This window comes from Pangasianodon hypophthalmus, chromosome 21, assembly GCF_027358585.1.
Source record: "Pangasianodon hypophthalmus isolate fPanHyp1 chromosome 21, fPanHyp1.pri, whole genome shotgun sequence".
NCBI classification, from domain to species: domain Eukaryota; kingdom Metazoa; phylum Chordata; class Actinopteri; order Siluriformes; family Pangasiidae; genus Pangasianodon; species Pangasianodon hypophthalmus.
In genome coordinates this window covers 1,325,729-1,352,505 of record NC_069730.1, presented here as the reverse complement: position 1 = coordinate 1,352,505, position 26,777 = coordinate 1,325,729, and the positions used below count along the sequence as shown (strand labels likewise).

General features: G+C 40.1%; 1 protein-coding gene across 3 annotated transcripts in view; it reads left to right on the top strand.

Annotated features, from left to right (window-relative positions):
• The window catches only part of dlgap1a (discs, large (Drosophila) homolog-associated protein 1a), a 73,192-nt gene that overhangs the window by 32,614 nt on the left and 13,801 nt on the right, over positions 1-26,777 (top strand). For 2 of the 3 annotated variants that reach the window (XM_026941413.3, XM_034297693.2), the window contains exons 2-5: positions 13,039-14,117; positions 19,566-19,777; positions 22,723-22,900; positions 22,996-23,233. In XM_026941413.3, the coding sequence (XP_026797214.1) occupies positions 13,098-14,117; positions 19,566-19,777; positions 22,723-22,900; positions 22,996-23,233 (1,648 nt within the window). In that variant the 5' untranslated portion in view covers positions 13,039-13,097. The remainder of the gene's footprint in view (positions 1-13,038; positions 14,118-19,565; positions 19,778-22,722; positions 22,901-22,995; positions 23,234-26,777) is intronic. The other variant, XM_026941414.3, reaches the window with a different exon arrangement.

The following is a 26,777-nucleotide window of genomic DNA, read 5'->3' as shown; positions in this document are numbered from 1 at the left end:
CTCTTTCTCATTATTTTTAAGTTTTCATTTTCGTTTCTTTTCTGTTTTGACTTATTTTCTTCCCTTCCACTTTCTCCTCCTTTCCTTTGATATATTTTCTACTCCTTTAGTTTTTCACTCGTTTTCTCTCTTTATTTCTCTTTTGTCCTCTGTCTGTATTGATTATTTAAAAATATTCTCTTCAGGAGTTCAGGCTGCATGAATAATGTAAAATTGTCGTTGTGTGTGTGTGTGTGTGTGTGTGTGTTTTCACTCCTGCAGTATTATTTATGCTAATCACAGAAACCTCTGAATCCAATGAGTCATTTTTACATCAAGTGTGTAAGAGGAGACATTTTGCATTGGGAGAATGTGAAAAGTGAAAAAAAGCTGTTTGATATTTGCTCTCTCTCTCTCTGTGCGTGTGTGTGTGTGTGTGTGTGTGTGTGTGTGTGTGTGTGTGTGTGTGTGTGTGTGAAGTGAAGCACAATTAATGAATCAGCTTTGGCCTGAGGAAATCAGTAACTGATCTCTCTGGTGTTTTGTTCTGGACGACTGCCAGGACTGCTGAATTTCTCACACACACACACTCACACACACACTCACACACACACACACACACACACACACACACACACACTCACACACACACTCACACTGCTGGAAAATTTCACACTTCACCCTGCATTCATTTATCTACTCACTTTAAGCACTGTGGCTTTAGTGGAATTTTGCGTGGCTGAAATTTGTACAATTTTGCAGCACAGTTTTTAATTTTATTTTATTAGCATTTAGAATACAATCAAACGATTGTATTTTTTTCAGTTTTTTAAAAGAATATTTCCATTTTCATCTTTATTTGCACATATTTCTATTCCTACATTTTTCATTTCATTTTATTTCACTTACACATATTTACACTGCAGGTCATTTTTTTGTACAACAATATTTCTGTTTTTATTTTATTGCTAGTTTGTCTCTATCTGTTTTTGTTTTTATATATATATATATATTTATTCTTTGTTATCTTCACTGTTGTGTATTGTCTTGAGCAACTGGATTTTAGAAATTTAGAGCTACATGATTGTTTTTTAAAGAAATTGTTTTTGGCTTAGAATAGAGATCACGATTCTCACAAACAATCTTTTTACGGAAATTTCTGTGTATTTATAAACTTTTTGCCTGACTGTAGCAGAGCGTCGCTCCATTGTCCTAGCGGATGTTAGTGAATGATGACTCATATCCATTTTGGAGCATTTGTACCACAAAAATCGACAGCTAAAAGGAAAATAGCGATATTAACAGCTCTGTAAATGAATAATTACTGGTTTTTCTGGGGTTTTTTCTGAGAGCGATTCTTCAGCACTTGAAATCGGTGTTGAAAAACGCGCTGTGTGCGTAATACGTCGGTTTTGGGCGAGACGTGACTCACTTGTTTATTTATTCATTCATTTCATACATTTACTCGGCTTTTGTTCAGAATTCAGGAATTTAATATTCGGCAGGTATAGAATATTTGTTTTGTCGAGTGTTCTTCATTTCTGCTGTCTAGCTGCACTTCAGGCGTGTGAGGTCACATGGTACACCGTCTAAACTCATTGGTCAAATGGCTGGAATCAGAATCGCTGACTTGCGTCCACATGTTACTTTTTTTACACAGGGAAAGTTCCTCGTATTCAGAGCCGGGTTACGTGCCTGCGTAAGTCAAATTTCTGATCTCTTCACTTTGCCTGTGTGTGGTTCACACTCACCATAATTTTTTGAGAAGCATCTGAATATCATCTAAAACAATGAAGGAAATAGCATTGTATTACATTTGACAGCAAAGAAAAAACTGCTGTTTTGTTCTTCAGTCCGCATTTTCTATCCCCGAAAGGCTCTTCGTTCAACTTGAGTTTATTTCACACCTCCAAGAAGCTTCTTTATAGCATCTAGACCATCGCGTTTAAACACAAGTGGATTGCAGACTAAAGAAGGAAATAGCATTTTTTTTTTCTTTGTTGTTAAATGTAATATGGTGTAACTTAAAAGCAAGAAACATAGTAAAAATAAACTAGCCTTAGGGGAAATATTGTCACAATCTTCTTATTTCATTGTAAAGTTTTTGAAGCACAAAAGGAAAACTATCCAGGATTTTATTTTCCCTCCATGATGGGAAAAATAGGAAGAAAATAGATCCAACGTTATGAGCACTCGCCTCACTGTAGTCATTTTAAAGGGGTTAAAAACATTTTAGCTATCTTTATTATTATTATTATTATTATTATCATCATGCACTCGGGGTTTGTGCTGCTTTGGCCGTGCTGCTGTGAGGAGAGTTTAGGTTTTGTGTCTGTGAGTTTGGGTGTTGGCTGTTTTGCATACGTTGTGTGTTTTGAAAGCCAAATGAAAGAGTGAAGTTTATTCTAATGCACACGGTCTACTATACAGCACCACGCTAAAGCCACTCTGATTTTTAACCAAATTTTGTCCTGGATGTTTATTTCATGTCTGCAGTTTTATCATATTAGTAGAAACGAGTAAATTTTAGAGTTTCAAAAGTTTGTATCATTAAAGAAAGTAAGATATTCAGTAATAGAGTTCTTCTCACATGAAAGCATAATGTACTTCTTATTTTAGGGATCAAAGTTTGCACTCGTTCTTTGTGAAGCTTTCAGTCGTTCCTGTGAGGAATGAAATTATCAGCTTTATTCTTAAGACTGAGACTCACACCTCTGTCACACTATCACTCCATCACACTATCACTCTTTCACATCACTCCATCACACAACAAGGGAGAAAAAGGAGAAACGGTGGCTTTTGTTTGAATTAGAAATATTCTCTCTTTTAATCTCTCTCATTCTCTTTCTCTCTCTCTCCCTCTGTATGTGTCTGTCTCTCCCCCTTTCTCCTTCTGTCTCTCTCTCCTTCTCTCCTTCTCTCTCTCTCCCTCTGTATGTGTCTGTCTCTCCCCTTTCTCCTTCTCTGTCTCTCCCTTTCCTTCTCTCTCTCTCTCTCTCTCTCTCTCTCCCACGCTTGGTGCAGGATGAGTTGACTCATAGAATTGAGTGGGTGGCAAATGTGCAGCTTTTTTCTCTTTTACACACACACACACACACACACACACACACACCATTTAGTTTGTAATGCTTTATTAGATTGACTGTCAGCATGCAATTTTTGCCATAGTGTGAACTGTAACACAAAATATTTTGTTTATTTTAAATTTCTTGTTGAAACAAAAGGTGAAAGTACTTTAACCAAATAAAATTCTCAAAGATCTTTTTAAAACATATTTTGCCTCAGAAATAAAGAAAATCAAGAGAGAAAACGGTCTCTTAGCCTCGCTGGACATTTTAGCAAGATGCTCAGTGCTGTCATTATCTCAAGTGGAAGTTTGGCCAAATATTCACTGTAAGGGTGCCGATAATTTTGTAACCAGTGTTTCACTGAACTTGAGAACACTACTTGAGAAAAGTTTGTTATTCGTTTTATTTTGCTCATTTTCATTAAAGTGATTTGAGCAACTAGCAAACTAAAGTTGACTAGCATGCTAATGTTAGTGCAGTAGCTAAAATTAAATTTTTATAAAAAAAGAGTATTTAGTTGTCAGTCAAACGGCCTCTTCCTGTGATAGTGTCGAGTTTTGGACACGTTTTGAGATTGAAAAAATCTACTTACCTTTTATAAAAGGTGCACAGTAGTTTTAAAGAAGAATTTTTAAAGAAAGTTTGTAGCTTAAAATCAAGCATTTAGCTTTGTGACACAATATCATACTTCTATTTTAATAAAGAGGTTAATTTACTAAAAATATTAAGGTAAAAACTGATTGGATATTGTAGCAGCACGAATAAACACAACTCTCGATAATATATTTATTCTAACTCCACTCCTTATTACAGTCATGCCGGTCTTCACCAATTTACCAACTTATCTCTTTGGTAACATGAATTTACACACACACACACATACACATACACACACACACAAAGCTGAGGGTGAATAACAGAGATGTTGTCAATCTCCACACACCCTGAACTGAACTGATGATGTGTGTCAGTTAGTATAATTGAGTTGCTTTCAGTTCTGCGGTGTGTTTGCGGTTCCCCGTGGACGTTTGTTTGTTCCTCTCCAGTGTTTAACTGATTGATTGGAGCTGCTGATTGGCCTGTGTGAAGTTCTCCACAGTCCTTCACCTCGCGTTTCTAACTCAAATCAGGGCCCGATTGAAAGCAGAAATAGTGAACAGTGTAAACATTGATCCAGGAAGCAGCGTGTGATCCTCAGGATGCTTTAGGAATCTGCAGGTTTTACTTTATCAACAGTCCAGTCAATCAACCTTTAAAGTACCAGGTGATTCACTGTGATATCATTTAGAGTGCTTGATACTGAGTCTTTTGAGTCGTTTAGTTAAATGATTCATTTAGATTCACTCACAGATTCATTTAGTTGCACAGTTAACTCAAATGTGCAGTCTGATCAGGTTGTACAGTAGCTGAAGAGGAATCATTTAACTCATCTGATTCACTGAATGACTGAGGAGTGAATCTCCGTCATGACAGAAATGATTCACTGAATCAACGATCGCTGATCAGGTTCTTCATACATGCAGCTGCAAATTTGACTTATGCAGTTCACAGATGTTTAAGAAACACAGACAGATTGAAGAAAAAAAAAAAGATAATGACCAAAAGATTCACTGACTCAAACACTGAAAGAGAAGTGGAGCTCGGTTATGATCGAACGATTCACAGATTCAAACAGTGAGAGAGGAGCGAATATTAGTCATTATCAAAAGAAGATTCACTGATTTGTGAACTAAGAGAGGAGCGCGTCTTAGTCATAACTGAAAAGCTTCACTGACTTACTGTATACATTGATAGAGGAGTGAATCTTGGTCTTGAAAGAAAAGATTCACTGATTGAGATGCTGAGAAAATAACGAATCTCAGCCATGAATGAAATGATTCACTGACTCAAATAGTGATAGAAAAGTGAATCTAGGTCTTGAAAAAAAGATTCACTTATTCAGACACTGAGAGAGGAATGAATCTCAGCCATAAGCAAATGATTCACTGACTCAAGGGTCACAGATCTGATTCGGCATACATGCAACTGCGAATGCGACTTGCATGAGTCTCTGATGTTTAAAACAGGCCAACATATAGTGTAAATTGATGTAAAATCTATATTTTATAAATGTGAATGTGTGGAAATGTAGTGTTTTAGCTTCCAGATTCAAATTTTGTGGTTTGAAATGGCCAATCCTGTCGATAACAACTGAACAAAAGGAATGACTCCTGACTGACTCGTTCAGAAATACTGACTCATTGAACGTTGATCATGAATGAAACATGTCTGTTAAGCAGTGTATTGTGCTAATATAAAGAAAAATGCAGTGAAGTGCTCACTTTGGATAAAACACACTTGTGCATCTGTGAAAAGAACAAAAAAATCTGAGCTCCATCTGAGAAGTTTATCACTGAATCTTATTGATTAATCTGTCAGGAGATTTCTTGATTCCTCTCCAGTTTTCCCACATGCCCGAGTGCTGAATGAGGATATTAGCGAGGCTAGCGTTTGTGTTTGCATTAAATATTTATAAGCTGCCCTTCTTTTCCGGAGGGTTCGCTTCACTAGTCACTTACTCAGCACTGTTTGTTCAGAGACAGAGAGAGAGAGAGCGAGAGAGCAGGCAAGGACTCGGTATTTAAAAAAAAAAAAAAAAAAAAAAAAAAAAAAGGCTCTCTTGAGAAGCAATTTAACCCCTCAAACATCTAGCTTATTAGTCAGCTATTCAGTTAATAGCTAATAAAGTGACTCGACAATGTTTTTAAAACTTGTTTTAAGATAATAAATTGAATGAAAACATTTAAAACTGGTCAAAATAAGACATCTCATGATGTAACTAATCAGAAACTGTGAGATATCCGCTGATAAATAACACCAGTTCTTCTAATTTTGCCCATCAGTTGCCTAGAAATTATGCTAGCTAGCTAACGTTAACTTTCTAGTCCTAAAAGCCTTTAGTATCTGCACAAGAAGGTATTTGGAAACTTCATTTTCTCAAGATAACAGAACAGAAATGTCTGGAACATTATAGGTATCAAAGGCATCATGTATTATTTTCTTAGAAAGAGATTTTATGCTAATGCTAACTCATAGCAACAGTGAATAAATTGTGTTAGAATTTTTAAATCCTGCATTAATGTATTGTGGCTAAATAAATTAGCTGAATTCACATGGAATTAAGCTAAAAAGTAAAAAATGGGCAGTTAAATTTTAGCTATGTGTGTTTTCAGTGAAGTTTTTGGCATGGTTTGTGGTGATGTTGATGCTAGTCTGCTAATTAGCGACCTCCTGAGTTTGCATGATACAGATATGAGCAAACAGATTATTATTTACAACTGAATTAACGAATAAAACGTTCTGCATCATGTTGTTGTAGTAAGACAATGAAGCAGAGATACTTTTATCACCCCGAAGTTGATCATTTTCCTATAACAGCATGCCCTGAAAGTGTTTTATTCCTCTTATACCACAGCACTTTTCCAAAAATTATAGATCTGGAATTTCTGATATAAAACCCACAAGGACTCACAGGATGTCATGAACAGTAGTTTATTAATGGAGTAAATGTGTGTGTGTGTGTGTGTGTGTGTAGCTGAGATCATTTATGAGGGGTTTTTGTACTCTAGTATTAGCTTTAGTTGTAGTAGTGTTTTCTAATCACTCAGAGATAATGTGTTTGTGTGTTTGTTGTGTGTGTGTGTTTGTGTGTATTTGTGTGTGAATGCTTTTAAAGGCACATGAACATTTTGGTGCAGGGCTTCTGTGATTTGTACGAAAGCCATCTGTTTCCATGGTGATGTTCACCCTACGTCCGCTGAGATATTTCTGGAGTGGAACTTATTTGTATACACACACACATGCGCACACACACTCACACACACACACACACACACACACACACACACACACACAAACACACACTTTAATGCATACTTTCACAAAGACCTAGTGTGTTGGTTTCAGCTGTTTTGATTATCATAACTTAAAAGAAATGTGTGTGTGTGTGTGTGTGTTGCTCACACTGCTCACAATGCTCTCTCAGCAAAAGTAATATAGAGAAAAAGCAGATCTTCGACTCTGTGCTTTCAGTTGCATCAGATCAGGGCTGTGTCTCAATTCTGCATGACCAAAAAATGCTAACTTGGCTAACAATAAATGAATGCTGGTGGCCGCCAATTAGCAAAACTGATTGGCAGTCCTGAGATTAAGTGTGTGTTTTTCAGAAGGCAGTCTAATGATCGCTGAAATACCTAAGAAAGTAATACCTTACAATTTAGCCAAACAATGGCTAGTTTCTTCATTTTACACTACTGCTTACATTTTTTTCTGGTCCTGAAATACGCTCCGCCTCCCCAGCTCTGCTTCTCCTTCTTCTTCTTAAGACGAGTCAAATATAGTTTTATTTCAGAAACTATACGCAATTAAATAAATGACTGTGAAGGCGAATGTTTTTATTGCAGTGGCAGTCTGACCTAGCAGGCAGCAGAGGGCGCTAAACATTACACACCGCTTCTTTAACCAGACTGAGAACACTTGAACGCCACACTATACATCAATACGTTGAGTTGACTCTTACACAGAAGTCACGCAGCGATCTAATGGCGTATGAACACACTTCTCCTAGCTCTTCCTATCCTCTCTCTCTCAGTTCCTAGTCCCGGTTCTCCGTGTGCGTAGGAAGATACGGCATCTATCCGAGTTGCGTTTTATTTCTGGCTCACAGGAAGACTGCAACAAAGGCTTCTGAGTCACCGAAATGCACAATAAGGGCCGATGCATCGATTTAGTACGTGCGCCGGAGCCACTGCTGCTGTAGGAACGCCGGCTAATTACACAATCAGCTGACTTCAAAGCCTCTCTTCGTCCTTATTTGTGAAAGAGCGTGGAGTGAGTGGGAGCACGCTGAGCCGCAAAAACAGCCTCTTCTCACTGCCTTACTCTCAGGCTAATCATTAGCAGGCACCTTTGCTCATTAAGGTACTAGCTGATTTGACATTTTGAACATTTTTCAGCCAGACATGAGTAATGTGGTTTTGCAGAAGCATAATCCCGTTTGCACTAAATAAATGTCAAGTGATTATTGAGTTATGGCGAGAATCAGATGACAGGCCCGTATAAATTATTAATCAGGCTCCTGTCCAGGTGCCGTGTGGTGATCAATGTATCTGCTGCACATGTTGTCTGTTAGCTTCTCGTCCTGTCGAGTGTGTGATGAAGGGAGAGGGAGGGAGGAAAGGAGGAGGAAGGAAACGGAAAGGAAGGCAAGAAGAAAGGAAAAGGGAAGGAAGGAAGGAGAAAAGCAGGTAAGAAAGGGAAAGGAAGGAAAGAGTAAGGAGACAAAGGATGGGAAGGGGGATGAAGGAAGGAAGGAAGAAAAGAAAGGGAGGAAAAGATAGGGAAGGAAAGAAAGGGAGATGAAGGAAAGGAAAATGAAGAAATGGAGATGAAGGAAAGGAAAAGGAAGGAAGAAAATGGAATGAAAGGAAAGCGACATGAAGGAAGAAAAGGGTGATGAAACAATAAAAGGGAGAAGGAGGAATAAAATAAGTGTAAGGAAAGGGAATAGTAGGAAGGAAAGGAGGATGAAAAAGAAAGGAAGGAATAAAATGGAAAGGAAAGAAGAAAAGAAAATGGAAGGAAGGAAGGAAAAGAAAGGATGGAAAGGGAGAGGAAGGAAGGATGAAAGGAAGGAAAGGGAGAGGAAGGAAAAGTAGAGGAATGAAAGAAAGGGAAAGAAAGGTGTAATGGATGTGAATGTTTCAGGGAGAGGAAGGAAGGAAAAAAGGAAAGGGATAAGAAGCAAGAAAAGGAGAAGGAAGGAAGGGAGATGAAGGAAGGAAATGTAAAGTAATGAAAGACAAGGATAGGAAAGAAGAAAAGGGAGAGGAAGGAAAGAACTGCTGCGTATGAGAGCGTCATTTCTTCCCTCCTTCCTCCTGTTGTTGTGCGTTTAAAAGCTGGCAGTTCTGTTCTCTTCAGCTGACATGCGTCTTTATTCTGGTGGAAAAGAAAGACAGGCTTTTAACAAGGTTCTGAGGTCAGTTTGTAAATTTCGATTAGTGATCAGAGCGAAGGGACATCCTCTCAAGCGTTCCTGTTAGCGGTGTCATCATCACCTGTGAAAAAATGATTTAATCTCAAATAACAGAATGAATAATGATGCAGTTCGGGACCTCATCAGGAATGTGACGCCACCTGAGCGCCGAGTGTGAACATTTCTGTCATTTCTCTACACTTTTCTACATCTCCATCAGTCCCTGCTCTGCTGTCGTTTGACTCCCGTCACCCCTGAAGTTAATTCCTCCCACTGCGAGGCCCGTTCATTAATGTTTATGAAACAAACAGATGGATATTTTTTCACAGGACTCTGCGTGTACGGAATTTGAGATGGTGGTCTTCATAATTGAGTGTAATAATGATGGTGTCAGGTGACAAAATTAATGAATGTAATCAGTTGCATCATTTTCTGTCGTTAATCATGAGAAGGTGACGTTTGATTAAACAGTCTTTCTGCTATGACCCTTTCACTGAGACTGACAGGTACACAGGCCACGCCTCCTTTATTGAGACTGACAGGTAAAAAGCGATGCCTCCTTTATTGAGACTGACAGGTAAAAGCCCCGCCTCCTGTATTGAGACTGACACATACAAAGACCACACCTCCTTTTTTGAGACTGACAGGTAAAAAGGCCACACCTCCTTTATTGAGACTGACAGGTAAAAGCCCCGCCTCCTGTATTGAGACTGACAGGTGCAAAGGCCACACCTCCTTTATTGAGACTGACAGGTTAAAAAAGGCCACGCCTCTTTTTTTGAGGCTGACAGGTACAAAGGCCACACCTCCTTTATTGAGACTGACTGGTTAAAAAGGTAACACCTCCTTTATTGAGACTGACAGAGAGCCAGAAATGCATGACAAGGGCAAGCAAGAGAATTTTTATTTATTTATTTATTTATTTATTTTACAAAACTCACAGGTTTTGAGCGCACATTTTGTAAAATAGACTAGTAGACGAGGAGTCTCATGCTGTGACAATGGTGGTAATAACACGCCTCCCATCATGGGGATGTGCTTTACCAGGTGCGTTTTTTCATTAGAAAGAAATTTAAAAGAATCTTTTATTTTTCTCAGATCACGCTCAGGGAGGTAACGTGAGCCATTAGACATTTCTCATTCTGCACGTCTCAGGGGCCTTCAGGCAGAATGGCATCGTGGAGATTTGGGAAGCGGTGATTGTGCTTTTATAGGCACTTAAACACAAGGGCTTGTGTAATCCATGCTGTATGAAACAAAGCCAGTGGAAGAAACCAGAGCAGATGATGGTGTGTTTGGCTCGTAATGAGATCCGCTCTATTAAATGGTGTGGTGTCAAACTGATGTAAAGGGAGTGTGCCCACTGTAGTGTACATCATACTAATTGGAAGGGGCAGTGGGGACAGTGTGTGTGTGTGTGTGTGTGTGTGTGTGTTGGTTTTTAGACCACTGTGCTGCTGAAGCGCTACTCCTGTAATAAAACTTTAACAATCTCTCTAAGTCCCTTTCCTGCAATAAATATAAGCTACCACTTGTGAGGATGACTCACTACCCAAGTCTTATTTTGTTTTACTGCGTTTTCTTCGATTTTTACCTCCTTTATTTTTCTTCAATTACTGTGCTTTATAACCTACAGCCTCCTTTTGTACCTAGAGTAGGTGCTTCGATTTGTACAGTGAAATGATTATGCTATAATTCTGACTTTAGCATAATTATAATACACCAGTGTGGTAGTGCTTTTTCTTGTAGTTATTTTTAGGAAGCTACACTTTCATTCATTAATTAGGTGCAGCACCAGTATATACAGACTAACAAGCTATTCAGCCATTGCTAATACGTAGCTTGTTCACATAGGAGATAAATTTGGTACTTAATTTAAATACAGTTTGGTTACCTGAAGCTGTAGGATAGCCCTACTTTTCGCTGCCGCAGTTGCCTACTTCACCACATTTATCCAGCTTTACTGTTGAAAAAAAAGACTAGCACTGTGAAACACATGACTTATGCATGTCAAAATGTGGGCCCAAGTTAAGTGGAGCATAAACTCTGTAGGAATTCACCCATATCACACAATCTCACACTGTATACACTGTGAATTTTATTGAAGATTGTGGAAACAAAAAAAATCACCTGGTTCAGTTACGATTTAAGAACACGTAAGCAGTGAAAAACAGCACAAAGGTCAGTTTTATAATGTTTGATTAATAAATAACACAGTAGAAAGAATAATAAAAAATGTCAAATTGTAAACAAAGCACAAAATAAAAAAAAAACTAATGCTTCATTGATGAAATGACATGGGGGAATAAAATAAAACCAATAAAACCATCCTAATGATCTAATTACTTTTGAATTCACATTTTATCACTAAAATCATTACTTTCACCCGTTGACCAAACTCCTATGTTCTCTTCTGTTCTGTTCTGTGATTTTTAATTGGCCAAACCACTGAGTGTGTAATAGACAGATGCAAATTAGTAGTGAAAAGTTTAGGGTGGATATTTTGTTGTTTAGAAGACATGAGGTACCATGTGGTTTCTTAGCACTACAAACATCCAGGTAGTATGGCTAATGGATCGTATGGTAGTTTTTGCTAATACACTTTACACTGATGCAGTGCTTAGCACCAAGTCGTTCTTACAAATGCGACCCCTGTGGATCTCTGCGTGATTCTAGCTCTCTGTACAATGGCTTCCTTTAAATGAGCCCCATTCTTCCTGTGTGTATATATGTATATATGCGTGTGTGTGTGTGTGTGCGCGCATGTGTGCATGGATGTGTTTGAGATCAGAGGCTTTGTGCTCCAAGCCGCTGTAGCCCTCTGCCATTACATTGTCACAATGCCCAATAATAACCTCTCTAATAACGGGTTAGGCTGTTCTCTCCTTCTCTCTCTCTCTCTCTCTCTCTCTCTCTCTCTCTCTCTCATGATCACACTGTCCCTTCTCCACTCTCCCTCCCGTAGCGCTCTCTTCCTGAGGCAGCTTCGCCTCTTCATCTTCGACGTCACCGTAATTAGCGCAGCTGAATAAGGCCCAGCTCGCCACCTGCAATTACCCAGATTGCGGTTGACAAAGCGGCGTTCTGAATGAAACGGATGCTGCTGTGTGACTGACAGAGCGCAATAATGAGGAGCGGAGATGCCACAAGGAGCATCACTGCTCTGTAGGGGAGAGGGCACGGAGACCTCCTGCTGCGCTCTGCTTCTCGGTTTTATCTTCCTCGGCTAAATATATCCAACCGGTTTGCACAAAAATAGCAAAATCAATCTTCATTTTTCCCATGATTGCTTATGGAGATTGCCCACCAACTGTGTGTGTGGGGGGTGTTAGGAGGAGAGTAAAATAAGGTAGATCCCAGAGTCAGTGGGAGAGTGCTGGGAATCATGAAGGAACCTCTGATCACTGTAGGTTTCCCAGAAGACATGGTATGCCGACTTGTAACGAGGTGCTGATCAAAGCAAGCCAGTCGGGCATCCAAAAATGGACAGCAATAGATAAAGTGAGCTCTGCTGTAAGTAAAGGCATGTCTGTGCAATGAAAACACTGCATCCTCAGGTATTATTATTAACTCCAATTCAAGTGGTGTGAATTCACATAATGCACCATCAGTGTCACTAAATCTCAGGTAGATCTAGAGGAATAGACAGAAATAGGCAAGAGGGATAAGAGTCAGGGATTGGTCTTTTGCAACATTAGTCACCTTTCAACTGAAAAAACTCTCATAACCTCTGGCTGTGGACTTTCCATAAGCACCAGAAGTTACCAGGGTGGAAATCCACTATTTCTAGAACCACAGGAGGTACGTTCCTGATCGTAAGTGACCCTGGTCATTAAGGGCTGCATTATCAGCTGTGGTGTGTTAGAGCATCAAACATGTGGAGTCTCAGGAACTGGGAATGAATCGAGTGTATCAAGTCTATAATGAGCTTAGTGTGTACAGTTGTTTATTGCATTTTTGTTTTATTCTCTACAGGTCCAGTGGGGAGAGTACGGAGCCGTTAGTAGAGTGTGTGTGTACGTGACCCTGGCCCCATGATGATGATGAAAGGCCTTTCCAGCAGCCGCAGCCACCATCACATGGTGGCCTGCGAGCCTTCGTATGACCCTATGGGTCACCACGGTGATCGCAAGCCCTACCTCATCAGCCAGATCGAGGCTCCACCTCCTCCTGATCATCCGTATTACTCGTCGCGGAGCTCGTACCAGCCGGACTGTGTGGTGCCTTATGGGACCTTCCCACGACGCCACTACAGCACAAGCCATGAATCTAAGGATGAGTGTGCTGTCGTGCCCTACACGGGTGGAATGGGGCCTGCGGGAAAATGCCAACGAGTGCCAGTTAACCTGCTGGAACATCTGGATCGGCAGCTTCCAATGGCACGGGATGGCTATCACACGTTGCAGTATAAACGGGCAGCAGCTGCTGCAGCTGCTTTAGAGCAGCGTAATGATAGTCCTGGGCGTATCCGGCACTTGGTGCACTCGGTGCAGAAACTTTTTACCAAGTCACACTCGTTAGAGGGGCCTCACCACGGCGGACATGGGCATGGACATGGTAAGACCAGTATGAATGGAAGCAAAGCTAGTCCAGATGGAGAGAACACGCCGGCGCCAACACCACGGCAACGCAAGAGGAGCAAGAGCCGTGAGCGCTGCAAATCAGCCGAGCCCAAGCAGCGGACTCCACCCTCGGGATACTGGAGCTCGGACGAGCTGGAGCGGGATGTCTGCCCTCTGCGCCATGCCGCGCCAGGCATCATGACCGTGGGGCGTCACCCGGAGCGGGCACAGTCTCAGTACTTCCTGGAGGCATGCGGAGCAGAGCCAACGCTGAAGAACTCGCGCAGCAGCAGTGATGTGGCCAAGTGCACGACGTGCGCTATCACGGCACCAGGCACAGACGTGGCACAGCTGGCGAAGAAGAGTGCGTGGTCGTCCTCTCTCACGGTGAGCAGGGCGCGCCAGGTGTACCAGCAGGCCGCTGTAAATCTAGATAAGGCGCTAGTGAAAGCAGAAGCTTGTCAGCAGGAGCGCACATGCCAATTCTTGCAGGTATGCCAAATCCAAATTAAAAAAATTCCAGCACCTTTTATTAATAATTTCCCCCCTGCACCCCCATGCTTACCTCACCTACCTTCACTTTCACCCTCACCACCACCACCGTCACATCCTCTTCCTCCTCCTCTCCTCCTGCTTTCTCCTGGAGAGAGGCTCCAGCTTTGATTTGAGTTCTGCTGAGAAGTAAGTGCAAACCACTAGCCGCCTTACTTTCTAGTTAGATGATCATGTATTATTTCTGGTATTTTAATTAACCTCTGAACCTTTAGTATTTCATCTCTTTCTCTATAATTTTTTTACCAATCCTTTCTATCATTTATGCATTATTGAGGTGGTGTGTATTAGAACTGTCACAATTATAACATCACTGAGTAATCGCAAATATTTGAGTTGATCAAGATTGTCTTCCCTTTGCAAAATTTTTTACAGTCTAGACAGAGATTTTGCTTATTTATATGTTCAATACATGTATACAACACTACTATAAAGGTCTATTTAGATCTTTTTTTTTCATGCAGAAAACGCACTCAGGATAGCATTCATGTCATGACAGACATTGTCATACATCAGTGACACATTATTTTATTTTTGGTAGCTGTCTCAATTTCTGAAATTTGTGGCTCCTCATAATAACGTGTAGTCACTTCATATGTGAATGGGCCATTACGCTTCCTTATTAATGCGGCATGAAGTGAAAAGAAAAGTCAAGCCCTAGATTATTGATGTTTAAACAACAATGACTGAAAATGTCATAATTGTGACAGGTCTAATGTGTGTGCATGTGTAAAATAAAGAAAGGACATGAGATGGATCTGTAAGTCTGTTTGATGTGTGATTAAATTAAATGAAATGTAGTTTTGATTGGTTTGGGTCTCAAGTGACAACGTGAGCGTCTGAGGATTTCAGATCCCGAGTTAAGCATTGACTGTTTCGTTTCCAAGGAAGATGTGGGAGCCTTCGTTTCATCACACGTTCAATTATTTAAATCTGCATAAAAGCACTTCAGAAAGAGAGCAGAGTGCTGATGGTGGGTTGCATCACATGTTTAATTATTCAAATAGCCCAGCTTTCGGGTTCGAGTCTTACCACATCATATAGGCACCAGTTGCCCGGAGAGCACATCCTGGGATTGAGTGACAGGCATCCCTGGGTCAACAAGGGGCGGAGCTTAGGTTACAATTTGATCAACCAGTCACAAAACAAGATTGTAAGATGTAACTAAAACATTTAGCTTGCTAGCAAATGTTATCTAGCTTGCCAGTGAACTTGCCTCCTGTTTTTAAAGTCTAGTATTAATTTAAGGTATATCAACGTTGCAATCAGCTAATCGAACATAAGTTAAGCTCTGCCCTTAAGCTGTCTGTTGCTCAGAATCGGGACATGATAGCTGGATACACAGTGTCCAAAACGAACCAATTTTAATATACTATACAGCAGATACTAAAAATATGAATGCATATTTAACTAACATAAACAATATAGTATAACAATTCATCATCTTATACACCCTGCTAGGCTAATAACATGGTCACGAATGATACATACGAAATGCTAATATGCTGCAAATGATGAACTGCGACTTGTACAATGAAATATTAATAGACATTTGGGGTAATAATTGTCTTTAAAGGGTCATTACACACAAGACCTGCAGTAGTTTACACTATGCACACCAAAAATATGAGATGCTAATAAAAAACTGAGGAAAGTTTCTGGGTAATAAATGTCTGTCATTAAAGGGTCATTAAACACGAGACCTGCAGTAATTATCACAGCAGCATTGTGAAGGGGGAAATAAATGCCACCTTGACATGCACTGACGCTAACCTCGCTGTTACTCGCTGTTACAGTACAAAAACTGAAGTTCATGGTAATAAATAAAGACCCAGTGAAGGAGATGTGGCCTTTGTGCCTCCAATTCCAGTGAAGGAGGTGTAGCTTGTATGTTTATCGGTTTCAGGGAAGGAGGTGTGACTTCTGTGCCTCAATTCCAGTAGAGAAGGTGTGGCTTCTGTGCCTCCATTGCAGTGAAGGAGGCATGGCCTGTCAATCCTAGTGAAGGAAGTGTGTCCTCTGTGCTTGATATTCTCAAAGGACGCGTGGCCTCTGTGCCAGTCAGTGTCAGTCAGCAAGGTGTGGCCTTTGTGTCTGTCAATCTTAGTGAAAGAGGTGTGGCATATGGGCCCGACATTCTCACAGAAAGAGTTGTGGCCTGTGTATCTGTAAGTCCTAGTGAAAGAGGTGTGGCTTATGGGCCTGTCAGTCTCAGAGAAAGTGGCGTGGCCTGTGTTTGTCAGTCTTATTGAAGGAGGCATGGTCAGTTCTGATAAAGGAAGTGTGGTCTCTTTTCCTTTTTGTCCCAGTAAAGGCATCTGTGCCTATTGTTCTCTTAGGAGCCGTGGCCTATGTGTGTGTCAGTCCTTGTAAAAAAAAATTTAAAAAAATGTGGCCTCATTGTCAGTTGTATGGTTTGTAATTTTAGCAATAAAAATGAAAATTATATAAATGTATATAGCGCCTTTTTCCATGCCCAAGCATGCTTCATAAATTTAATCACAAATGTAATATAGCAACCTGATCCATCTGTAATAAAGAACACTTTAAAAAAACGAAGCTTTAACAGACTAGACGCACAGAGATGCATTACGAGTGATTGACTGTGATTCACAGCCTCTCAGTCACACGTCCTCCTCCTTCTGAAGAGAGGATTTCTGCCATGTTCTCTCTCATGCTCGGAAATTGCAAAGAATAACTTGTATCTTTTTTTTTATTTTGGATGTGCTAAATTCAGAACCCCAGTTGCCATAGTAACTGTGAATGAATGTTCAGGGGTTTTTTTCTGAACAGTTGCAGATTGCGGGATGCGGGATAGCACTTCGCTTTTGAGCGAGGCGGTTAATCCCACTCGAGCGCTGGATGATCCTGCTGCCAAATTATCCGTAATGATGTTTTGATAGCGTGTCTAACAGCTGTTAGGACTTCTTAAGATCTTGCTCGAATTGTATGTATGTGTGTGTAAAAAGTGAGAGAGAGAGAGAGAGGGAGAGAGAGAGAACTTCTGAAGATGTGAGGATATCCACAAAAACATGATCATTTTGCCCTAGCAGTTTAACTCTATAAAAATGTGTGGACTAAAAAGGAACCTCCATTTTTATCACTCGTGACCTTTTAAGGCAGGCGTTTAAGCATAGCACTTTAGCACATCTTGGAAGCATGTTGTGAAAAATACCAAAGGGTATTCCAGAGAAACATCCAGAAGCGTATCTCGGACAGCTGTAATGAGCGGAATTGGATGCTGTGACGTTCGACAGGATCTTTTATTCCCCTAAATGAGGCAGGAAGTCAGAGCAGGTTGGCATGCTGGGAGCCTGTACTGTGGATTTCAGCTCAGTTGGGTGTGTAGTGCTCAGACTCTAAGGAAAAACTCCTAGTGTGTTTTGGAAAGTCAAAGAAGGCAGCATTTGTGGAAGAGCTTCACAAAAATCTAGCATATGTCAAAGTGATTTCATATCTCATCAAACTTACGGTCTACAGGGACTACACATGACACGATCATTTCAGAGTCGTATTGTAGACCAAACCGAACTAGCTAAGTCATGAGCTAGCTAAGTACGATGCTAGCAGAGGTGAATGATTGCTCACAATGGCTGTAAACTTGCTGACTCACAATTTGAACCTGTCTGCCACAGCCAATCATCGCTTACTGGTGTACTAGTGTTTAGTCAAATATTTTTGTGAACATCATGCCTTGAAGTCTTAGTACCATCAGATTTTTATATCTTGAAGCTTTCTGTGAGATGTTTGGATCGAAAGTAGACAGGGTTGTTTGTCACATGACCTTAAAAAACCAGTTGTTGTGACATGTCCAATCAGCTCCACAGCAGCGTCTTTAAGAAATATACACGTGTGTGTGTGTGTGTGTGTGTGTGTGTGTGTGGGCACATTGGTTTTATCACTAACTGCCTTTTATACCCGCTGTGACGCCAGGGCCCTCCGTTTCCATGGCAACGGTAGCTCTGCGCTGATTCACACTGTGGCAGAGGAATTCTTTAACGTGGGATTTTTCGCTCTGTGCTGTGTGAGAAATCAGGGAGAAAAAAAATTCTATGTGTTACATGTGTCTACACACACACACACACACACACACACACACACACACACACATTAGCCCGAGAACAACCATGTCTCAGCTGATTTACTTGGAAATTATGTACATAAATGTAACTTTTTGGTCAAACTGTCTCTTTAAGCTTTCAGAATACTGCGTTAAGGTCAGATTGTGTGAATTGTTATAAATGTGTGATGCTGAACATGTGGATTATCTAATGGAGCTGATCTGAGTTTGTGTGAGCAAGTGGAGTCGAGACAGATGTTGTGATACACAGGGAGGCATCGTTAGCCCAATCATGCGAGCTCACACCGGCAGCCTCATTAATTATCTCTGCCCACTGTGCTGTGTGTGTGTGTGTGTGTGTGTGTGAAAATGGCATGGATGGCTTCATTTCACCAGTACATTTCTACTAGAATAAAAGCCTACATTCTCTAAAAAGTGTACTCTACTACTATACTTCTAAAATAAAAAATAATACATTGTGAAATTTGAATATTTTTTTTAACAATGATCATTATATTTCATCAACTTTTACCAGTAAAATTCAATTATATCTGAAATGTCACTGAGATTATTTTTTTAATATGGGAGTAATATTTAGTATTATTACTTACTTAAAGTGAAATATCTGGCAAAAAAACACACAAAATATATAAATTATAAGAATATAATTTTATTTTATATTATAGTTTTTAACTTTTGTACTTTAACTTTAGGCAGCTTTAATTATAAAAAAAATAAGTAAATAATCTAAAATCAAAATACAAACGAATGACAAAGAATGGCAAAATATATACTACATATATTATAATATGATGATGAATATTAATTAAATACAAGATCAAGAATTTTTAAATCATAACTTAGAAATAAAATTAAATTAAATAAAAAGGCAAATAATAACATACATATAAAATATACAAATATATATATAAATTATATAAATATAAAAATGTAAGTGTTTACATTACAATTTTTTTTAAATGTTTCATTTTGAATTTTTATAATTGTTTTATATAGAATAATAAATTGATGTTTTAAATCCACAAAAAAAAAAAATTCTTAGACAATATAAAGCCCAGAAGCTCCTGGAAATCCAGACTGTATAAAATTGAAAATTTGAAACCAAATACAGAAATATATATAAATTTGCGTGTGTGTGTCTTTTTTGCTGACTTGCATCTTGAGTGTGTGTGTGTGTGTGTGTGTGCATGTGTGTGTGAGAGAGAGAGAGAGAGAGAGAGAGAGAGAGATACGGCGTAAGACATACCGAGGCTGGTATACAGACTTTGTAGGCTGTACGTTATGGTGTGTGACCTCTGACCCTGCAGGTGCCTCAGGATGAGTGGGGGGGTTTCCCCATGGGCAAGGAAGAGGACATCCCGTGCAGGCGCATGCGCAGCGGAAGTTACGTTAAAGCCATGGCCGAGGACGACAGCGGCGACTCGGATGGAAGCCCCAAACCGTCGCCCAAGATGCAGGCGAGACGAGCCAGCTACCTCAAAGCCACGCAGCCGTCACTCACCGAGATGACCACGCTCAAGTAAGTGCAGTCACTGCATCTCTCACACACACACACACACACACACACACACACACACACACACACACACATGCATATATCTTCAAATACTGTAAGCTAGTTGAAGCAGGATTACTGCTGATTGCCATGTTTGCGCTTCTAGCTAGGGTCTAGCTAGCGCAATGACTGCCTTCATACGCAAATATTTTAATAATATAAACTCATAATATGCACGCTGATTTTTTTTAAGTCATTAAAGCTTTGTAAAGATTTAGAGATGTTTCTCTAATCTTGAATGTTTCTCTGATACAGTGATATATTTGAAGCAATAAATCATGACAAATTCTCTGCCATTTTGACTATGACATAAAGGAACATCTGACAAAAAAAACAAAAAAGATGGATAATATTTCGCAACACAAATTTCTGCTTAACATTTTTTCTCATTACCTGACCCCGCCCACATTGCTTCACCAGCGGTGGCTCCTCCTCCTTTCATTCTAAATTGCTCATAACATTTTTTTTTTTTTTTTGCACAAGATTATTTTTCACTCTAAGAGTATATCATTAGAAGTGGACTCGAGTGTGTGGAACAGGAATGCCGAGGCTCTGTAGGCGAACCTCCCTCGGTGCCAATTTCAATTAGAGTCTCGGCAGAACCACGGTTCCTTTCTTTATTCGCACAGTTTTAATTAACATCATGCAGCCTGTTCCGTAGAGTCTATGAGTAATTACTCTTAATTAGCCGTGGGCTTTCTTTAAAACTGCTGCACTGACACCATGAAAGCACTTTTTTCCTGTTTTGACTTCGGAGCTGTTGCAGGTGGAAAGCTCGCTGCATCCTCAGTGGGAGCAGAATTGATTTTTGCTGGCTTGCAGTATTATTGGTGTGAAGCATATACAGTGGATCTGGTGTAATGAGAACAGTTTTCTATAAACGCTACACAAACAGAGGAGTCGTCAATTCCATAATCGAGTAATTAGCCAAACAGATTTGTTTGTTTACCTCTGACTGTTACCATACATTTACGTGAGCAAGTGACAAAGTGACAGACAACTGTTCATTTTCTACGTACTGTGTTTACGAGACACAGAGCTGCGACTTCAATGTCAAAGCGACATTTAAATAGAGATTTTATCATTTCTATGCAAATTGGGTATGACCCGGTAAAGAGACAAATCCGAACAACTGTCTCGATTGATTCCTCGGACCAATCCTATAGTGCTTGTGGCCCAACGTTTCGTCACACAGTTCATCTTGTTCTGTCCTATACGACCTTTCATTAAATGTGTGTATAGACTTTACGAAGAAAAATAAGGCGTGGCAGGAAGTAGCAGAGATCGTTGGTGCTTCTGGTATGTGTACGTAGCTAGTACAGTTAGCTTGCTTTGCTAATCCAACCTGAGGATGAAGGTAGTGTAAAGCCGAGCACGTAACAAACAGTTTTTAAACTGATTAGTGTGCTATTTAATTTGTGTTTAACTAGTTAGCTTTAGAAGCTATATAGCTAAAACCGTTTCTCCTCGGAACAAAAAAAAATGTTGGACACGCCACACCCACAAGGAAGGTCACCTGCTAGTGTGAACATAAGGTTACAAAGTGCTGACCCTGGAGACTCAGGATCGGTAATCAGCTAATGAAGCGAGAGAAATGAGATTTTCTTGTGACATCATGTTTAATGGAAATCCTTTTTTTTGTCAAAATTACACAAGCTGATCTGCAGGAAGGAGAGAGAGAGAGAGAGAGAGAGAGAGAGGAGGCTTGTGCGGGGGCGAATGGCTTGCAGCGCTTTCAGAGTGTGTGTGTGTGTGTGTGTGTGTGTGTGTGTGTGTGTGTGTGTGTGTGTGTGTGTGTGTGGCTTCCACTGATGTCTGGCCTCCCGATGCTGATGCTGCTGCAGCTGGAGGCGATGTGTCTGCCTGTCAGCTGTGATTGTGTGTGTGTGTGTGCGTGTGTGCATGTGTGTGTTAACTGTGTGGGTGGCCTTAAATGAATTTCTTCTCGACTCTTTCTCTCGCTCTGGATGTAATGCAGGCCTTAGCACGAGTGTGTGTTCCCGCAGTTCACACTCACTGAGGAAGTGACGTGAACATGGCAATGCCACACTGAGCATGTGCCATGAGGGGGGGTGGGGGGGGGGTGGGGGGGGGGGGGGGGAATCTGCAGCTCCCCCATATCCTCCCAATCTGTCTGTCCCTTTCACTGGGGATTTCACAGCTTTAAATGTGGATGAAGTCAAAGCTCTGTAAACTCTCCTACATCCGCTTTGCACATCTGACGCCTGGACCGTCTCAGCTGGAGCGACCGCTCATGGCTGCCATTCACAGCTCTATAAATAAAACATCAGACTGTCGGCGGATCATGAAACGCAGCGTGACAAGCATTAGTGCATATTGTTGCCTGATTGCTGAATTTCGGACAGTAATTGTTTACATAACCATACACGTTTTTATGCAGATACAGTCTGTAATCCTGAACGAATTCATTTAAAGGTCCATGTTACAGAAATCTACTTTTTCATGTTTTTCTGGTTTTTATATTAAAATAACTTTATTCCATGCTTTCTGTATTTGTTGATGTATATTTATAGCTCCTTGCTGATTTAGCAATTATGTAAATAAATATTTTAAAGTGAAATGCAAAATAATGTTATTTTGTTACTTAGAAGGTTCCATAAGATTTTCTGAAACAGTTTCAGTTATAGTTAGGAAAGTTAGGAACTGAAAGCGTCGACTCTTATTGGTGATCCGAGTCAAATGATCTGACTCACTGAAAAGAGCAGGAATTTCTATCACTACATACAATAAGAGCTGGTAGTGGATCATTTTCTCATATTATTTAGCACACTAATATGTGATTTGGCCAGGAGTGATAACATTAACTCAATCATTCACTGTTTCTGAGGCTCCTCATGTGTTTTGGCTGATGGTTCGACTCTGTGTGTTCTCTCTCTGTCTCTCTGCAGTATTTCTACAGAACACTCTCCGAAGCTGCAGATCAGGAGTCACAGCTATCTGCGAGCCGTCAGCGAAGTTTCCATCAACAGAAGTATGGAGAGTCTGGATCCTAAAGCTCTTCTCGCCTCGCCTCAATACCGCTCACGCAACGAGAGCTACATGAGGGCTATGAGCACCATTAGCCAGGTTTATGACCTCTGAACAACCCCTCTTCTTAGATAAGATATAATACACATATCATTAATATTTATTCTCTGTTATATATATACTTGCTCCTGAAGGTGAGCGAGGTGGAGGTGAACGGTCAGATCGAGGCTGTGTGTGAAAGCGTCTTCAGCGAGATGGAGTCTCAGGCAGTGGACGCTCTGGACTTGCCGGTTCCCGGATGTTTCCGGATGCGGAGTCACAGCTACGTACGTGCCATCGATCAGGGCTGCTCGCAGGACGAGGATGGACCGTTACTGCCCGCATCACCACCACGGACCACCACCACGGTCCGGACCATTCAGAGCAGCACAGGTCAGAATACACAGACAGTGTGCACATAAGAGCACGGGAATTTACTTCGTTGTCCAGTAACACACATGCATAGGCTGTGTGTTCATCTCTGAAGGAAAGGCGGTCCTTTTCTCTCTTTTTCAGCAAGAGATCAAACTAGAGGTGACGTTAATGTCAGCAATGTACACATCTAAGAGTTTATGATGCCTTCCAACCTGACTATAAACAAAATATTAAGAAAAAGATTTAGCACTATGCTATTTTTCTGCTGTTTTTTAACGTTTATGGTTGCTGAGTTAGCTCTACTCTTAAAAATAACAATGCTAGAAATGTTTTTTAGAGTGATACTATAAAAAAGACATTCAAATCTTTTCCCCTTGAGGCCCTTTTCCCAGTTTTTTGAGAACTTGTCAATACTTAAACTACTGCAGCGTATACGAATACAAAACAGCCCAAGTCATTCCATTTGCCCAGGAAAACTGTGCAATAAAATAATAAATAAAATAAAACCTTATGAATGTAATATAAGTTTTATAATACAACAGACCTGAAATACCAGAAGAAGTAGAATGTGAGATGGAGGGAGAAGGAGCGGGGCTATCAGAGAGTTCAAAACACCTGTGCAAATGTCAGTCGTTCTTGATTCACATGTCAATTAGTTCATCTGCTGTTTTTATTACAAAAAAGAAGACGCTTTTGGTGTATTTTTATTCCTCTGCCACTAGGGGAGAAGACATTATATTTTCATTTTGTCTGCCCGTGCGTCTTTCCGAGATTCTCGTTAGTGCGATATCTCAAGAACGATTGGTTGAATGTTTGTAGGATTTATGTGGAATTATCATTGTACAGGGTCAAAGTCACAGCAAGGTCAGATGCCCGAAAGAAAGAGTTTTTCCTCAATAGCTTCCTTCCTGTTTGAGGTATATTTTAAGGGTATTTCTGGCAAATAAATTAGTAATAAGAAGGACTAGACTTGTTGGATGTGAACGTGTCCACGTCCATGCCGTTGGCGTCGAGTTCTGCTTGTTGAGGGACAACTCAAAGCAGCGTACTCTGATTTTATAATGCGGAGCTCCTGCGCAGAATGTCTAAAGGTTGGCAGGTCTGATACACTCTGTAAAATATTTATTTTTTGAGATTTCCATCTCGCACATCACCTGCGCCCGGCTGCCGTTTCTTCGCTCCACAGTTTGAATTTCTCTGGTATCGCAGAATCATGTTGGGCGTTTGGACAACATTTCCCACCATAAATATTATCCTTATGTCGGAAGATCGTCGTATTAGAAAATGTTTATCTAGAGTATTGTGACAGACATTTTATTTTAAGTGAAGTAAATTAATTTAGGAAAAGCTGAATTGCATTTACAAAGGTTTGCAAATCTAGATTTCATTCTCAAACATGAAAATGAATCCAAAACCAGTAAAATGTGGAGGATGTTTTTTTTTTTTTCTTTTCTAATCTGGTCCTGCTTTGGTCATTTCTACCTCACAAGGTGAACATTTCACACAACTTCACAAATCAGTAATCTGAGCATTTATATACTGTGGTACTGTAAGCGGCTCTCGTGTGATATCAAACAGAACCAGTCGAACGTTTTCAGCTTTAAACTGCTCCCTCAGGTCTGGGTGAATTGGTGGAATTGGTAGACGAATCGATATTGATTTGTTGTCGTGGTTACCCTCAGAACAGGAAGTGGCTGGTTGTATGTTACAAGTGCTTAGGATGGTAAGGGAATAAATATTGATTGTTGATTGAATTGGGTTTAAATGGATGAATTATTGAGTGGGAACATGAGAGCAGCTGAACGTTTTCAGTCCTAATGACGTGTAAGTTGAGCAAGCTCAGCATTTAAATGGTTTAAATTAAAAACTATTATTTTTATAAAATGACATAGCTGTTACTTACACTGATTCTAAGTTTTTTAAGGATTTTAGCTCTCTATAATTTTTTATTTCTTGAGCACTATATATAAACAAGCTTTGTTCATGCCACTAAATGCAGAAGAAAATAAGAAAATGATTCTTTGCTGAAGGACTTGACCTTCAGAACCACAATGGAGGCACTCGAGTTTAGTCACATGGAATACATTCAGGATGAAAACGTTATTAATGCGCTGTAGGAGGAGCAGCAGTCAAGGTGCGGTTTCTCATTATTGTGGCGCTCATACCGACGAGACGTCGAGAGAGTCATCGAGTGGATGAGGGACAAACTTGTGTGTCATGTTTAATTCTGAAGTGCTTTTCTCTGCACTGAATAGCTGTGTTTAAAGTGTTTGTGCTGCATCGTGTTTGATTTCTGTAAGATTGTCTGTTTTTGAACACGGGATGTGCTCATTTCTTGTTAAAGGAATATGAATTAGCCACTGGGGGAGTTAATCATGTTTTTGAAATTAAAAATTAGCATATTTCTTGTAATATGTGGTATACATTATACTTTTGTCCTATTTTCTTAGCTCAAGCCATAAAAAGTCGACAATTTAGCCAAATCCTTTCAAATTTAATTAAATTTGCATAATATGCAAAATCTTCTTTTGACAGTCACTCTAAATCTTTTGTTCAAACTGGCAAATTGCTGTCAAAGAACTTGCGCTTTTCTTTTTAAACAGATTTTGTCCATGTGAGTTGACCGCTGTTGGGTGTTACGCATGTTTTTTAAATTAAAAACACTTATATCCCTTGTAATATATGGTATACAATAAAAATAAATTTTTTGCCTAATTCCTTGGCTCAAGGCGTGAAAAACACAAGAGGACAGATTCCATTTTGAGTCTGTGACAAATGACGGTTAATTTCTAGATGCAGTTATGAGCATGTTAGAGACATGTTAGCGTTATGAAATCATTAATAAGACTTGGGCGGATGCTGCATGATGGTTGGTGTGCGCCAGAAATGTGATTAACATTAATAAGCATTAACATATGACACTCTGAGAAGAAGTGTGCGTTTGTGTATACGGAGGCACAACCTTCTGCTCATGAAGCACATCCAGCTGCCCACACAACACGCTCCCACCCTGATGTATTATGGGAAAAGCTGACAGATCTGACATTGAGAACATCGCCCTCTACCCCTCTGGCCGTCCAAAAACCCCAGCTGAGAGCCCAGACGTGGCGCAGACTCGCCATCTGCCCCCGACACAGCCGAAAGCATCAACAGGGTCAGAGCGGAAATGGGGATTTTTTTTTCTTTTATTATGCAGGAAAGCCTTCCTGACATCGCTAACTCATTTTCAAAAGATCTGATTAGCACAAAGTAAGGGTGGACGATACGACAGTATGATATTATCGTGATAAATAATGCCACAACACGCTTTCCTGAGAATATTGTTGGTATCATCAGAACTTCTACAACATCAGCAAAGTCCACTGTTACTCGAACTAACAAGTAGCTCACTGGACGTTCCAAAATTCCCCTTTTCTTTTAAATATTTATTTCTGTAATTTTTTGGACTTGCTGTGAGAAGCGTTGATATAGTATTTCCATACTGCACAGACAACACTAAAATATAGGTTTTTTTTATTGAAAAATTGAAAAACACCTTGAAATAAGTTGCATTGTATAATAT